Below are 16,354 nucleotides of genomic sequence, written 5' to 3'. Positions count from 1 at the left end.
ATCAAAAGAGAAAAAACAACACCACTGCTGAATCTTCACCACCTGAAACAAAGAAGATAGCTTCTATCAAAGAAGAAATGGACGTCGTTATCTAATCGGTGGCAACAAAAACTGTGGTTTTACTTTGTTTTGAACTATTGGTGAGAGGAAATCAGATTGTTGACAAAAAACAATCATCACCTCTGCATCTTCATCGCTTGAGATGAAGAAGAAAACCACCATCGGTGAAGAAATGGATGCCAATACTTGATTGGTGGCGACAAAAGTCATGGTTTTACTCTATTTTGGACTACCAAGGAAATCAGATTGCTGACAAAACCAATCACCACCATTGCATCTTCATCGCCTTAAACGAAGAAATGGATGCCAATACTTGATCGATGGCAACAAAAACCAAAAGAAAATCAAGTTGCCAATTTGGTACTTTATCGTCATTTGAAAACCCAAGCAAATATCTTTGTTGCTAGCTACTGTTGTGCATTCTTGTACCTTGTATAGGTTTCCTACCTTTCCCTTCCTTTCCCTACTTTTTCCTTCAAACCAAAGATAGCCTAAGGGTTTGGAATACCTGCATCACTGTTATGACAGGCCTGTCATACATTGTGATAGGAAATCAAACAATACACTTTTTGGATGAGTTTTTGAAACCTCGAATCACTGATTTTGGGTTCGCAAAGATTGTGCAAGTGAGTTGTAGGAAGGACTCTATGGCTGTGTTTGGTTTGAAGGAAGAGCACAGCCATATTTTTTTGGCAAGAGCACTCCAATTAGACAGATGGATTGCCCACTCTATAGTAAATAACCGCTACGTGTATGGACAGATTTAGGGGGTGTTCTTTTTTCGGATTTTGAGATGGGGGAAGTTGATCAATGGGATTTTGGTTCCCATTGACCAAAAATCTCATGTTCTTTTTTCAGATGGGGACCATGAAAAGTTTATTTTTCTAGATACCCATCTCCTAGGTGGATAAATAACTTTCCCACCTAGGGGGAAAGTTGCCAAAACTTAAATGGGACAAAAATGCCATTTTTAATAATAAATTTTTATGACTAAAATGGTCATTGTTTTATTTACATGAAAAATAAAAGAATATGGGTAAATACACTTACTCGGGTAAGTATTTCTTAGGAAAAACTTATCCAAATAATTGCATTTACTGAGATAAATAATTTATCAAAAAGCGAGCGAATCCTTAAATACCATGAGAACTGATTGGATCAATATTGCCACGTGTTAGATATAAGTAGAGAAAGAAAATCAACCCACATGTTCTCCCAATTAGGACTTCTCTTGTATGTGTAAGTTTGTGCACTTTTTACCCCATTTACAACCCAAACCCCCTCGGCCACTTTCCTCCCCATTTAATTTCTTAGCATGTTTTGTTGTGTTCTTTTATTAATCCTCATCACTTTATCTCCAATCTCTCTTTTCTCTCTCCTCTCAGCATTTATAAATTGGCGTTGCTTAGACCCTTCGAGAAATTGGGGTCGCACTCCTTTCAAGTTTCCATCGCGTGTGACTCCTTTGGGGTCTGAAGAAAAAAATAAATATAAATATATGGACAGAGTAGACAAAGAAGAAAGAACCGAACACACACATACACAAAGAAAGACACCCACGACAGAGAGAGTGAGAAACAAGAACAGCTTTTGAAATCGGTTTTGATTTCTGAGATCTTGTCCTCCTACAATGTCTTCTTTGTAGCGGACAAGGTAATTATACATAAAAATTAATAAGGTTTTCATCATCATAAGTCTTCTCTCTTCCCTTTCCCCTCGTTGCATTAATGCTCTCAATCGAGCTTCTGCAACTCGTCTTCTGTTTCGGTAGAAGCCGAGAAGAAAGGGGAGATAGAGAATAATAGTTTCTTTGTTTTATTAATTTACTGGGTTTGACATATTTGTATGTTTTATTCGCTTTTGAACAATTTAATATTAGGGTTTTTCTTACTGGGGGTGTGATTGGCGTGTTTCTGCTGATGGATTTTGCTAGGGTTTGATCGGATCGTCAGTGGGGACGGCTCTAATTTTGTGGGGTTCGACTGTTAGGGTTACGATCAGTGTACAGGTTGGCGGAATAAGGAGGGGAGTATTGGATTATTGAGGTGGTGGTGTTCAGTGTGAAGTCGAGATCGAGAGGGGTTATATTATGGGCGCAAGTTTGGATTTTGTTCTGAGTTGGCTTTGTGGATTCAGCTCTTCTGGGGTTGTGTTTAACGACGTTTTTGTACGGTGAATCTGCAGTAGGAGATGGTAGAAGATTGCTTTTCTGGACATGGAAGAAGATTGTATTTTAGAATGTGAAAATGGTGATTCAGAATTTCGTATTTCCTTGATTGGAGGTTTGGGTGTTTGTATCTTGTGCTCCCCGAGTAGTTGATTTTCTGTGCTGGGAGATGCCCTTTACATTGGTTTTCTCCGATAAAGAGCAGGTGATGGTTCTTTATTGTCCCGTAAGGGGAGGCAGAGAATCGGATTGCAGTGGACATTCTTCGTTCCTCAAGAAGCCATTTGGATTGACTTAGCTTGATGTATTCTGTACCTCAGATGCTATCTTGTTATTCAATTTTTCTGTCTGGGATGAGATAACCTTGTTCACTGTCTGGATACGGTTGATTTGTTTTTTTCTGGTATTTTCCCTATTGGGCACCGGTCAAGCTAGTGCACTGACCCCTTGCAGTAGATTTAATAGGTTGAGTTCATTTAGTTTTGATTTGCGTGGAATCTACACACATCTGCTCAATCCCCGGTTCCATTTCTGGCAAGAGAAGAATTTGGGAAATTTTGGGGCTGAGAATATCATGGGGCGTTATTGAACCTGGAAATGATTGCGGGGACATGGTGCATGGACAGGAGCGCTGTTGCTGGTCCGTTCCCTTCTTGGAACAACAGTACTGGAAACTAAGTCACTTTTTTGTGTTGGTAGAAGGAGCCCAAGTTGCTAATTCTGGGCTTCCGTGCAATGTCTCGCTGCTTTCCATTTCCGCCACCAGGATATGGAAAGAAGGCTAGGACTGATGATGCCGACATACTGACAAAGGTTCATCTCTTATTTATTTTCTCAATTCTCTTGATTGAACATATTTGCTGGCTTCAGTTACAGTTATTTTGCATGGAATTGTTTATTGTAGCTTCCTATTTTCTTGTTTTACAATGATATTTATCAATGAGTTAGTGACATACGATGTCTCATGAAGCTTTGGTATGACATTCTGTCTGGGTTAAACTATTAAATTTGTTATGTAACTTATGTTATATATGCTGATAGTTCCTATGTGTTGAATTGGCTACTTTCTCAAGAGCCTCTGAAACAGTTAGGTTACCAAGCGAAGTATTTTAAATCATGGGTTCATATTTTCCACCCCATGTTCTCAGGGTTTTGTTGCAAATAACCAAGGTTCAAAATTTTGATACTATACACCCCGTATTGGGCTATCGTTATTTTTCTGAAACCCCAAATAAGGGGTGTTTTGGAAATTTGCCACTTTCAGGGGGTAGGCAAGCCTAAAACCAACCCCCTGAAACAATTTGAAAAAAACTAAAAAAAAAGTTATAAAGCATTGAACACCCGATACGCCTGTTTGTGTGTATTGATACTTTAAACCATGCAAATAACACTTTGTGCGTGTTCAATCCATTCCTGCAAATGTTTTATGAATTGGGCCATATGGTGCTTATCATCTACTCATATGAATAAACCATTGAGAAAGGCTAGAAACAAAAAAGGACAAAGAAAAATAAATACAAGTTTTTGTTTTTCATATCCTCAGATTTATTCTTTGCAATTCAATTCTGACACCTTAAAGTGCAGCTGAAAATTAAGGCAATCCGGTCATGATATCTTCTTTCATATACCTGGGGATATTGTATTTACAATTGATTTTTGGGGTACTCAATAAATCTTTTTCAATCTAGTGTAGATGGTTGCCTTGCATTTATATGATCGATTGCCAATACCTGAATATCAGACTATTTGCATGTAAATCTGGTAGCATTGGGAAAGTTTTAATTATAAAAATAGCCCAATAAAAACAAGCTAGGTAATGTCAGTTAATAAGTCTGTCCCATGTGTCCATAGGGAAAGCTAAATGGACTTTTATTATCCTTTATACATAATTGGTGCCACTTGAGCTATGTTTTTCGATATCAAGACCTTATGCGACCTTTCACACACACACAAAAAAAAAGACCTTATGAGAGGCTTTGTTCTGCATATTTTTCAGAACTACCTTAGCCCAGAGTTTCTGGTTCAGATACATGAATCTGCCAATTATAATGTTTGAGGTGGTGCTTGGATATATTAGTGGAATTCCTAGAGTTGGAATTTCATGGTGCTTGGACTTTCTCTTCTTGACCACATGTACTTCTTGAAGGACATGTTGCATTTTTTTTTTTTGAATAGTAAATCAAGGAAATATTGCAATTAAAATAAAAAAGAGTATGGTGCCAAATAAGGTCTAGCACCCCATCTCAGAAAAAGAAATACATACAACAGAAAACAGTTTTCTCATTTTTGGATTTCAAATTTCAACCTAAGATGTCAAACCACAGAATTAGCTCTTTTTTTTTTTTTTATCAGCAACTGTAAATTTTCATTAGATTAGAAAAATGATATAGTGCAGTGAGTAAAAAACATAGAAAAGACAGTGAGAGATAAAACATCTTTTCTCTCCCCTTAATTTCACCCTTCCCTTACAATTGTGCCCAGAACAGAACTTGTCGTCCCACCCCTTGTTTTGCTAGAGTATTTGCAAAAGAGTTGGTGCTATGCTTGCACCAGATGAATGATACTTCCATATCCCTGTTAGCCATCTGAATATTTTTCTTTTCATTGTTGTAAATTCACATCTTCATTTCATCACTATGCAGCCAATTTACAACCAACTGTGAATCCCCTCCACTACTAATCTCCTAATATTCAAAGACCTTGCGCTTTGGACTCCTTTCATCATTGCCAAAACCTCTTCTCGAAGAGAATCTCCCTCTCCCACCAGGCCTGAAAATAATGCGATTATTCTCCCCTCATCATCCTTAAATACACCTCCAATTCCTGATGGTCTTGGGTTTCCCATTCTACTACCATCAAAGTTTGATAAATCCCATTTCTGGTGGAAACCAAAGATGAGTAGTAGCAGGTGTATAAGGAACAGATTTTTGCCGCTTCTTCCATTTCCTAAGAATATCATCCATAGTTACATAAGAAAAGGTTTCAAAAGCCCCAGGCCCAGATGGATTCACTATGGCTTTTTATCAAGACTGTTGGGACATTTTAGGTGATGACCTAGTGGAGGTCTTCTTGGAATTCTTTGAAAGAGGAAAAATAAATGCGGGTGCAAATGCTACTTTCATAGCTTTGATCCCTAAGAAGGTGCCTGCAGTTCGGCCCAAGGACTTTAGACCGATCAGTCTGATTGGGAGTTTGTATAAGATCGTTTCTAAAGTTCTTGCACTAAGACTCAAGAAAGTCCTTCCTTAATCTCACCAAATCAAGGGGCCTTTGTGAAAGGGAGACAAATTATTGATCAGATTTTAATAGCCAATGAATGTGTGGATTACAAAAAAAGAAAAGGAGAAAAGGGTCTGATTTGTAAATTTGACTTAGAAAAGGCTTATGATTTGGTGGATTGGGATTTTTTGCTAGAAGTGTTGAAGAATAGAGGCGTTGGGGAGAGATGGTGTAAGTTGATGAAGGGTTGTATTACCTCTTGTCACTTTTCAATCTTAGTGAATGGAGTAGGTAGGGACTTTTTTCCTGCAAAGAGGGGCCTTAGACAAGAGACCCTTTGTTACCTTTCCTCTTCACCTTGGTATTGGATGTCCTAATTGTCTTGATTTCTAGGGCTGATTCAAGAAATCTACTAAAAGGTTGGAGAGTTAGGAGGCAACAAGTGATTGTCACTCACCTACAATTTATGGATGATATCATTCTCTTTTGTGAAGGGGAAATTGAGGAGATGGATAATTTGAGATTGGTGGTGATGCATTTTGAGAGTCTCCAATATGAAAATCAATTGGAACAAGAGTTGTGTATTGGTGGCTAGGGCTTTAAGTTGTGAGGTAAGTGGTTGGCCTCTGGTATATTTAGGTTTGCCCTTGGGAGGAAATCCTATAATATAAAACTTTTGGTACCTAGTTTTAGAAATATTCACTAAGTTAGCAGGGTGGAAGAGAAATTATATCTCACCAGGTGTAGAATCACTTTAATCAAGTCCACTCTAGCAACCTTCTGGTGTCTTTTCTGTCTACCTTTAAGCTTCCTGCCAAGGTTACCAATAAGTTAGAAAAGTTCATGAGAAATTTTTTGTGGGAACCGGGTGACTCATAAAAGAACCATTTAGTGAAGTGGGAAGTAGTTTCTAGGAAAAAGGAAGCGGGGGGTCTAGGCATTGGCAATATAAGATTAAGAAATGTAGCTTTGTTAGGAAAGTGGTTGTGGAGATTTCCTTTGGAGCAAGACAGTTTGTGGCACTCGGTGGTGGAAAGCATTCATGTGATGGCAACTAATGGATGGGATGCTGTCGTCGACCCTAGGGCTTCTCATTTCTCCCCTTGGAAAGCAATTACTAGAGTCTTGCCTTCCTTTCAGCCTTTCATCAGATTTGATGTGTGCTCAGGTAATAAAATTCTGTTTTGAGAGGACCTTTGGCTTGGGAACACCCCCCTTAAGGATAGATTCCCGGTAATATATTCTCTTTCCCCAAATAAATTCAAAATCATATCCTCACTGTGTGTCTGAGGGGACTTGGGATTTGGGTTTGAGAAGAGGCTTGAGGGATTTAGAATTGGTTTTTGTAGGTGAGTTATTCATTGTGTTGAATTCAATTTTCCTAGATCTTTCCTACCTAGATAGTAGAATTTGGAAAGAGTCCTCTTTAGGGACTTTCTCTTGTTCATCTTTTTTCAACGCCTTAGTTCAGTCTTCTGTTGTGTTTGTCTCTTTTTCTGCTAAAGAAATCTGGTATTCTCTTGTGCCGCTAAAGGTTAGGGCTTTTTGCTGGGAAGTGGTTCTTCAAAAGATCTCAATACTATGGATGTACTTCAAAGAAGAAGGCCAGACTGGAGCCTTTCCTCACATATTTGTTACCTTTGCTTAAGAAATGGTGAGACATCGACTCATCTTTTGATTTCTTGTCCTTTTGCTTATTATTTGTGGGATTGATTTTCTTCTTTGTTTAGTTATAGATGGGACCTCCCTTGGGTGTGCTGAACCTTTTTTACTCTAGCTTCTTTCGACAACCAAGGAAAAGGGGTAGGGTAATGTGGAGAATAACAAGAGCAGCCATCCTATGGTCAATTTGGGAAGATAAACAATAGGATCTTCCTAGGGCAAGAAAAGTCCAAGGAAGCACTTGTGGAGGTTGTCACCATCAAGGTTATGCATTGGTTGAAAGTACATCATCTCTTCAAGGACTTCTCTTCAGCTGACTTAATTAGAAATTGGAGTGCTATAGTTGTATCCTTGCCTTCCTCCCCTGTGATACAAGAATGTTGGGTACCACCGCTTCAGTTTAGGGTGAAGCTAAACTTTGATGGAAGCTCCTTGGGTAATCCAGGTTAGTCGGGAGTTGGGGGTGTGTATAGAAACGAGGAAGGAATAGTCTTGGCCCTTTACTCAGGCCCAATTGGGGTGGGAGATTCATTAAGGGAAGAAGTAATGGCCTTACTTAAAGGTTTGAAACTGGCGAAACAATGGGTGATGCAGCAATTAGAAGTGGAAGGAGACTCCAAGCTGGTAATAGGGTGGATGCAAGCTGGAAACCTGGGAGTGTGGTCTCTGTTGAGTTGGGCCTAGTTGTTTTTTTATTCTTATTTTAAGATATTTAGTTAGGAAGTTGTTGTGCTTTAGGCCCATTAGTTTATTTTTTTAAGTTGTGATTGTTCAGCTACATTAGTAGCCACCCTACTAAGGGCATCCTTGTAATATCTCATCCTTTAAGTTAAGTATAAATATAATGAGGGGTTGGCGGCTAGGGTTAATTCAAGAATCCTGGTTGACTTCCTACTCTTTTCTCTCTTTCTTTTCTTCTCTACTACTGAAATCTTTATCTTCCTCCCCTTTTCCTTTCACAAGAAATTCAACTAAATCTACAATCAGTGATTTCTACTTGGTATCAGAGCAAGGTTGAAGGTTCCTTAAGTTGTTTCCTCATGCAGCCCTAGATCGACCGGTTGCATGGTGATTTAAGAGGCTGATCGAAGTTCTTAGGTAAGCCCAGTTTTTGGATTTGTTAGTGGATCTGTGTGCCCTGTAGCTGGTCTAGGGTTTCTCATCAAAATCAGGAAAAACTAGAGAAAGGGGAAGAGTCCTGTTTGCCCTGTAGCTGGTCTAGGGTTTCTCATCAAAATCAGGAAAAACTGGAGAAAGGGGAAGAGTCCTGTTTGCCCTGTAGCTGGTCTAGGGTTTCTCATCAGAATCAGGAAAAACTGGAGAAAGGGGAAGAGTCATGTTTTTTGTTGGACTCTTCAATTTTGACATAGGAAGTGGCACCGTAATTTTTTAGGGTTCCTTGGAGTTTTCTGTAAGGGGCAGTTCAAGTCCTGCCTGATTTGGAGGCTTCTAGAGAGAACGACTGCCTCTTCTCTCTCTTCTTCTGTTTTACAGAAAAGGAATCTTTTGTGGGAAGACAGTCTAGGACACCAGAAAGGTGTTGTTGGTTCCAGAAGTATTTCATTTGATCTTGTTACATATTTGAGTTATTTTCTTTACACATTTTGAGAAGCATGGAGGGTCACGGAGTTGAAAATAAGCCCGAGAGTGAAATGGGACCAGTGGGAGGAGGTGTTGGAGACCTTTTCGGGACTGGGACCTTTACTACATTTAGAAGAGGGCGGAAGTGCCGACAAAGTTAGAAGAGGAGGTTGGCTAAAACATGGTTTGGTTGGTGCTGGACTGAAAAAAATTTAAAAAGGTTTATAAAAGAAGAGGGGGGAAGGTTTTAGCATCTTCATTTGAAGAGTTTGGGGAGGTGGATTCTTGGGCTCTCATCAGTTCAGACTATCAGGTGCTTAAAGAAAACGAATCAGCTGTCAGTTCTGAAGTGAGATTGGTTGATAGCAGTCTTGAGGAGCAGGAGGAGGGATCTAGAAGAGCCCCTATCAAGAAAATTGTTGAGAGAGAAGGTGAGATTGGTAAAAGTCTTGACTTAATTTTTTTTAGGGAGGCGAGGAGTTTGCTAAGAAGGCTTTTTAGGTGTTTGAGAGAAAGAGGATGGAAGAGAGGCTGAAGAAATTGGAAGTCAAGAAAAGGGGTGATTTGTGGGATGAAGAAATTGACGGGAGGAGGTTAAGTCTTGAGGAGGAGATGTAGGGAGATCGGGTGTATGGATTCTGATTAGGGTCCTTGAATTTGGAGTTGATTAAAGGTGGTTAATGTGGAGTCTTTTGTCTTGATTATTTTATGTTTTTAGGTGGTCCTGGGTGTAAGTTTTTAGTGTCTGTTTTCCTCTCGGGTGATTTCTTGTCATGTTTCTCATGTAATATCTTTTTCTTTAATTAATTTTATATGTAGTAAAAACAGTTAAGACAGTTTAGCTCCCCTTTTTTGTACTTAAATTTTATTAATGATTAATGAAAGTTGCTTGTTATTGACAAGGAATATGTCTACTTCTATACAGCGGGTGGGGAGATTGGCAAATGCTTTGGCAGATGTGTTAGCCAAGCAGGGGCAAACAGGGAAGACCTTTTCTGGTCTCAATTGTGATATGTATTGTTTCTTCCTTGTAATTTATTGGGGGAGGCTGCAACGCGTGCCTCCCTGAGGGTTGTATGAGCTTTCATTCTCAAACCTTTTTTTTATAGATAATAAGAAGGTATTGTATTAGTGAAAAGAGGAGGGCGAGAAGCCCTCAATCATATACAAAAGAAGTGTGCCTTTAATATGCACAGATGATGTACAGAGAGAGCTCTATAATTTCCAAAAGAAAGAAAACTCAAAAAATGATGGACTGCCACTGATAAGAGAAAGAGCTAGCAGGCACATCCACAGAAAGTTTTGATCACCTAGTCCAGCTCACAAGCAGCCTTTCCACCTTCCCTAAACCACCTCCACTGCATTGGATTTAGACTAAAAAATCCTCTGATTGTGCTCGTTCCACACCACCCAAAAAATTGCAAAAGGCAGGCTCTACCACAAGAATTGGCCTTTATCTGAGAAGCAGTTTAACCTCCAACCTGAGATTAAATTGGCCACAGAGGCAGGGGAAACCAGTGATTTAAAAGGCGTGCCTAGGTGCACAGGTGAGGCGCATCTCAGGGTAGGCGTGCCTCACTCAGGTCCTAGGCGCTGCCCTTTCAAAAGGTGCATGCCTGGTGCACCTAGGCGTGTGCCTTTTGAAACTTTGATGCTTTTTTGCTTTTTTTGTGTCTAGTGGCTGGGCCAGGGGCTTCGAGAACCCCCTATTTGGTAATGTTGTTCATTCATTCATCCTAATAAAATGTCTTCTTAAAAAGCAATTAAAACTATAAAATCATTATTTTTTTTTGTGTGTGAGGACTAAGAGTTTAAGACCTAACGTGGACCTTGCCTCGAGGGTTGTGGTACAAAGGCGACTCATAGAATCAGGAATGTAATATGTTTTACATCACATTAGCTACTACTTGAAGTAGTGCAATTGAGGAAAAAGAGATTGTGGGTTTTATATGCTTGAAAATGCTTTATATATTTAATTTTATTTTAAATTCTCATTTGAATATGCTTTACATGTTATATTTATGTATTTTAATATTAGATATTAGGTTTTTTAAAGCATTTATTTTAAAATTAAAGTTTATATTTTATTAATATTATGTTTAATAATTTTTTAATTTTTTTGCATTTTTTGAAAAATTTTGGCATTTTTTTTTTGGATTTTTTAGCCTTTTTTTATTTTTGTGCCTTGCTTAAGAAGGTGCACGCCTTGCGCCTCAGGCACAAATTGACCCCTGCATTTTTTTTGCGCCTTGCGCTTTTAAAACACTGGGGGAAACCCAAACCAGGTGGAACAGCCTGATGAAATGACACCAGACCTGATAGGTGTAGGGACAGTGAATCAATAGATGATTGATGGATTCATATGCTACGCCACAAAGGCTACAGGTGGTATCCAGCTCTGTTCCGCGCCTCAACAGGCATTCATCAGACTGGACCTTATCCTTAACAGCCAACCAAACGAACTGAAAACTGAACCTCCTTCCTGTTCGACTACGGCCTGACATCCCTGGAATTAGGATTGGGTTGGATAGCATTCAAACTGCTTAACAACCCTCCCAGGAGATCCACTTGGAGTCATTAGATTTCTATGAAATCTGGGAACCCACACCACCTGCCTACTAATCAGCTCAAAGAAATCTTTAACAGCACCATCCTTACAGATAACAAGAAAAGGGGGTTGGAACAACTCTGCCTGAGGCTGGTCCGAACACCAAATACCATTCCAAAAGGTGATTCTACTTCCATCCCCCACCTTGAAAGAGACATGTTGCTGAAACAAAGGGAGCCGAGCCATTATTCCATTGCAAACACTAGTGCTGTAGGCCTGTTGTGGAGCAAGAGAAATTAGTTCGTTGTAGTTGTCCTTGTTGTTTTCGGTCTAGGATTTGGTGCAGGAGGAATTAGTTCTGCTGTTCTCTTTCCAGAGTCTTTTGGTGGCTATTGTCTAGTGTAAGAAGTGTCCAAGTAGTCTTTCCATCTTTCCTTCTCTCGGGTGATTTCTTATCACCTTCCTCTGTAATTCTTTTTATTTTAATGAATTGTGCTCTTTAATTTTCAAAAAAAAAAAAAAAAGACCAGGTGCCACAACTGGTGCAACTCTTCCCCATATCTCCACAACCATTTACACATTAGAGCATCATTTAACAAACACAACCTTTTGAAACCCAAACCTCCCATAGTTTTTGGGGTGCAAGCAGAATTCCACAAAGCCAAATGCAATTTCTTTTCCTCATTAGGTCTATCCCATAAACAATCCCTCCTTAATTTCTCCAGAACACTGGCAACTGAAGCAGGCAAAGAGAATAGTGATAAATAACAGGTTGGCAGACTAGAGAGAACACTCTGAATTAAGACCACCTTCCCTTCTTCAGACAAGAACTTTCCTTTCCACCCTGCCAATTTCCTCTTACTCCGCTCAATAACTGGATCCCAAACAGCAGTAGACCTGTAATTTGCACCAAGAGGGAGGCCCAAATAATTTGAAAGCGAAGAACCTATCCGGAAGCCCAAGGTAGCAGCTAACTATGCAACTTGTGGGACCTCCCCTATCGGAATGATCTGGCTTTTTTGCAGATTTATCTTCAGACCTGACGCTGCTTCAAAACAGATCAGTAAACATCTGAGGAACAACAAATGTGAGTGAGTAGCTCTTGAGAAGATAAGAGTGTTGTCAGCAAACTGTAACAAGGTAATCATTGGGCCATTAGTACCCACCGAAAAACTTTGAATAAAGCCTTCCTTGACTGCCTTGTTCACCAACTTGCCTAATGGCTCCACTACTAAAGTAAAAAGAAAAGGGGATAAAGGGTTACCTTGATGAAGACCCCTTCCTCCTTCGAAAAAAACCTTCCGACTCCCCATTAATGAGCACTGAAAACCAGGGAGCTGAAATACGTCGGAAATCTATTTCCTCCGCACAACCCCAAACCCCATTCTCCGTAACACGTAGTCAATAAAAGGCCAAAACACATGATCATAGGCTTTCTCGAGATCTAGTTTGCACACCAAACCAGGTTCCCCTTGCCGCAATTGAGAATCTATGCCTTGCTGATAAAAAAGTCGAGAATCTATGCATTCGTTTGCAATAAGAGGACCATCCAAGATTTGCCTTTGGTCCACAAAGGCACCTGAGAAGGAAGGACCAACTTACCAATCACCTTTTTGAGTCGGTTGGTCAGCAACTTAGAAATCACCGTGTAGAAACTGGTTATTAAGCTTATAGGTTGAAATTTCATCATTTATAAAAACAAGTATATATATATATATATATATATATATATATATATATATATATATGCAGTAAAGGAATAAGAGATAAGTAGATGGGAACAGTTCTAACCATTAGCTTTGCATAAAACACACCAGTGTGGGGATAAGCATAGTTGTCAATGCGACCGCCTAGGTGACAAGGCGCCCTTTGAGGCTTGCCTCGCTTGATCGCCAAGCAGTTTTTTACTTCCTACTATAAAGTACTTTTTTGTTCATTCTTTTTTGAGATTATAATTATAAAATAGACATAATTAAATCAAAATAATCATTTTGTGTGTTTATATACTAATTCCTTTTTATTGTTTTCTTATTTATTAGGGTTTAATCAACACAAACATTGCTAAATGCTGTATTGAACCCTCAAAGACTTCAAAACCTGAACCAAGTAAGCAAGAACTTAAAATTTTATCTAGTCAGCACATTTTGTTCTTCCATATATTCTTCTTCTTCTTCTTCTTCTTCTTCTTCTTCTTTTTCTACACTACTACTACTACTACTACTACTACTACTACTACAACTACTACTGTATGTTGATTTTCTATACTTTAATATGAATTTTATACTTTTCTTGTGAAAATTATGAATAATTATTAAGAAAGTATGGTTATGGTACCTAGGGAACTACCTTAGGACCTATGTTTTCAACATAAAAAGAATCCACCGCCTAGGTGATGCCTAGGTGCATGTCTAGGTGACTAGGTGACAAGATGCCCCCCTGTCGCCTAGCCTTGCCTTGGCGGCAGGGCTATCTAGTTTGAGAGAGGACTCTATAGAAGGAAGCACAAGAGAAAAAACTAGGAGTACAAGTCCAAATTTGACTATCTAGTTTAGAAGGTTCAAGGAAAACTTTCACCAACAATTGGAGTAAGCACACCACATTTTGAAGCTCATAGTCTCTTATACCCCTCTTGAGCCTTAAATCCCAACTTACCCCATTGGTAGAGTTTGAGGGGACAAGGAACTTGGAGATAAGCTTATTTTTGAAACAAGAAAGGGCAAAGAGAGAGGGGAATTGTTCTTTTAGAGGGGAAGAGCCCAGCCATGTATGTTCCCAAAATTTAATCCCATTACTACTGCTAAGATTATATTTGATGAAGGGAAGGAAAGATGGTAGGATTTCATTTACGGCCTTCCAAGGAGAAGCTCGATTTCCCTTACTGATGCTCCAGCATCCCATCCATTGTCCAAGAGCCCATGAATACTTGCTATGACCTTAGCCCATAATTTCTCTCTTTTCAACAACAATCTCCATAACCATTTCCCTAGGAATGCAATGTTTCTCTTTTGTATATTCCCTATGCCCAACCCCCTTTATTTTTGTCCCTACATTCCACTTACCATCTTATCCTATGGTCCCTTTTACCTTCCCCCGTTTTCCATAAGAAATCCCTTATTACCTTCTCTAACTTCTTCCTTACACCTACTGGGATCTTAAAAACTAACAAGTAATAAACTGGTAGGTTACATAGTGCTGACCTAATTAGAGTAATCCTTCCTCCCAAGGATAGATACCCTCTATTCCAGGATGAAAGCCTCTTGAGTAATTCTTTTTATTACCGGGTTCCAAAAGTTAATTTCTTTAGGATTAGTACCAAGAGGTAGGCCTAGATACATCAGAGGCCATTGAGTTAAGCTATACCCCAAAATATTTGCACATTCTGCCATCTCCCCTTCAGTCATGTTGATCCCAGCAATACAACTCTTCTCAAAGTTCATTTTTAAATTTGACATTCTAGCAAAGAGTTGTACTGACAATTTTAAGTTTTTCACCCATTCCATTCACCTCCCTCACAGAACAATACTGTATCATCTGCAAGTTGTAAATGGGTGGTCAACACACTCTCCTTTCCCACTCTCCACCCTTCCACTAAACACCTTGAATTTGCCCTTGAAATGATCCTACTCAGAACATCTGCAATAAGAGTGAATATGAAGGAAGAGGGGGGTCTTCTTGCCTAGTCCCACACTTAGCAGGGAAGAAATCACCCACTCTACCATTTACCAACACCGAGTAATGAGAAGTCCTCAAACAACCCCAAATCCACTTAAACCATCAATCGACAAATCCACAATGCCTTAAAATCTTGATTAGGAATGTCCACTCGACCAAGGCATAGGCTTTTTCCAAATCCAATTTACAAATCAGACCTTTTTACTTTGATCTCTTAATATCCTCAACACATTCATTTGCAATTAAGGTCTGATCCATAATTCGTCTGTTCTGCACAAAAGCTCCTTGATTTGGATATATAATAGCAGGAAGAACTTTCCTGATCCTCTGAGATATGACTTTGGCAATTACTTTGTAAAGACTATTCACCAAGCTAATTGCCTAAAGTCTTTTGGGTGAATAACTCCACACTTTTTAGGAACCTGGGTGATAAAGGCATTTAAACCTGGGTTTATTACTCCTCTTTCAAAGAATTCATTAAAAACCTCCATAATATCAAATTTTATTATTTCCCAGCAATCCTGGTAAAATGCCATAGTGAAGCTGTTTGGCCCCAGAGCTTTAGACCTATCCATTGAGATTATAGCTGCTTTGATTTCCTCTTCCTCATAAGGTTTTGCCAACCCAGCTTTTAACTCCTCAGGTATAATGGCCACTCCAACCCTTCAATCCAGATTCTTTCACCAATGGGCTGCCTGAAAATAGATTTAAAATGATCCAGAAAAGCCATTCATCAAAAAAAAAAGAAAAAAAAAGATCAACAATAGCCCTTGCAATCTCACCTGATGGAGATAGAACCTCACCATCAATCTCCAATTTGGATACAAAGTTCTTACTTCTTCTGTTGCCCTCAGCATGAAAGAACTTTGTGTTTCTATCTCCCTCTTTAACCCACTTATTTCTCGATTTTTCCTCCAACTAATTTCTTATTTTAGTAATATATCCTCCATTTTTTTCTTCAAATCCCATCTTCAAGAGAGCCTTGGATCTCCTTGTTATCCAACTTTTCAATTTGATGAAAAACCTTTTCTTTAATTTCTTCCAATATGCCAATGTGCAAAACATTCCATTCCTTGATTTTGGCTTCCAGCACTTGCAATTTCCTATGGAATTGCATTCCTTTCCAATTGGCTCTGGGCCTACCTCTTCCCACCACTCCTTTATTTTATGAATAAACCCCAGATGGACATAACAACATGTTCTCAAATCTGAAGGGAGTTGGGACCCAACCTCTCAACTCTTCGTGCCTTCCTTATAAAGTGCAACCGGCCAATGGTCTGAGGTTAATCTTGGTAAATCCTTCGCAATTAAACCACCCAGTGCTCCTCCCAATCCACTGAGAATAAAAATTTATCTAATCTAGAGCAAACAGAGTTAGGTTGGAGGTTTGACCAAGTAAAGCTGTGATGGGCTAAAGGCAAATCCTTGAGTTCAAAGGAGTTCAC

General features: G+C 39.2%; 1 protein-coding gene across 7 annotated transcripts in view; it reads left to right on the top strand.

Moving 5' to 3' along the window:
* Positions 1 to 1,478: 1,478 nt before the first annotated feature.
* LOC148865343 (uncharacterized) overlaps positions 1,479 to 16,354 on the top strand; it is a 28,979-nt gene continuing 14,103 nt past the window's right edge. For 6 of the 7 annotated variants that reach the window (XR_016110063.1, XR_016110061.1, XR_016110059.1 and 3 more), the window contains exons 1-2: positions 1,479 to 1,713; positions 1,994 to 3,040. Coding sequence is in view for 2 of the 7 variants with exons in the window: in XM_088978787.1 (XP_088834913.1) it covers positions 2,963 to 3,040 (78 nt within the window). In the remaining 5 variants the exon portion in view is untranslated. Of the gene's footprint in view, positions 1,714 to 1,939; positions 3,041 to 16,354 lie in introns of all 7 variants that reach the window. The other variant, XM_088978788.1, reaches the window with a different exon arrangement.

Source organism: Nelumbo lutea, chromosome 3 (assembly GCF_056320005.1).
Source record: "Nelumbo lutea isolate HS-2025 chromosome 3, American lotus-T2T, whole genome shotgun sequence".
In the NCBI taxonomy this organism is placed as follows: Eukaryota; Viridiplantae; Streptophyta; class Magnoliopsida; order Proteales; family Nelumbonaceae; genus Nelumbo; species Nelumbo lutea.
This window is presented reverse-complemented; position numbering and strand designations above follow the sequence as displayed.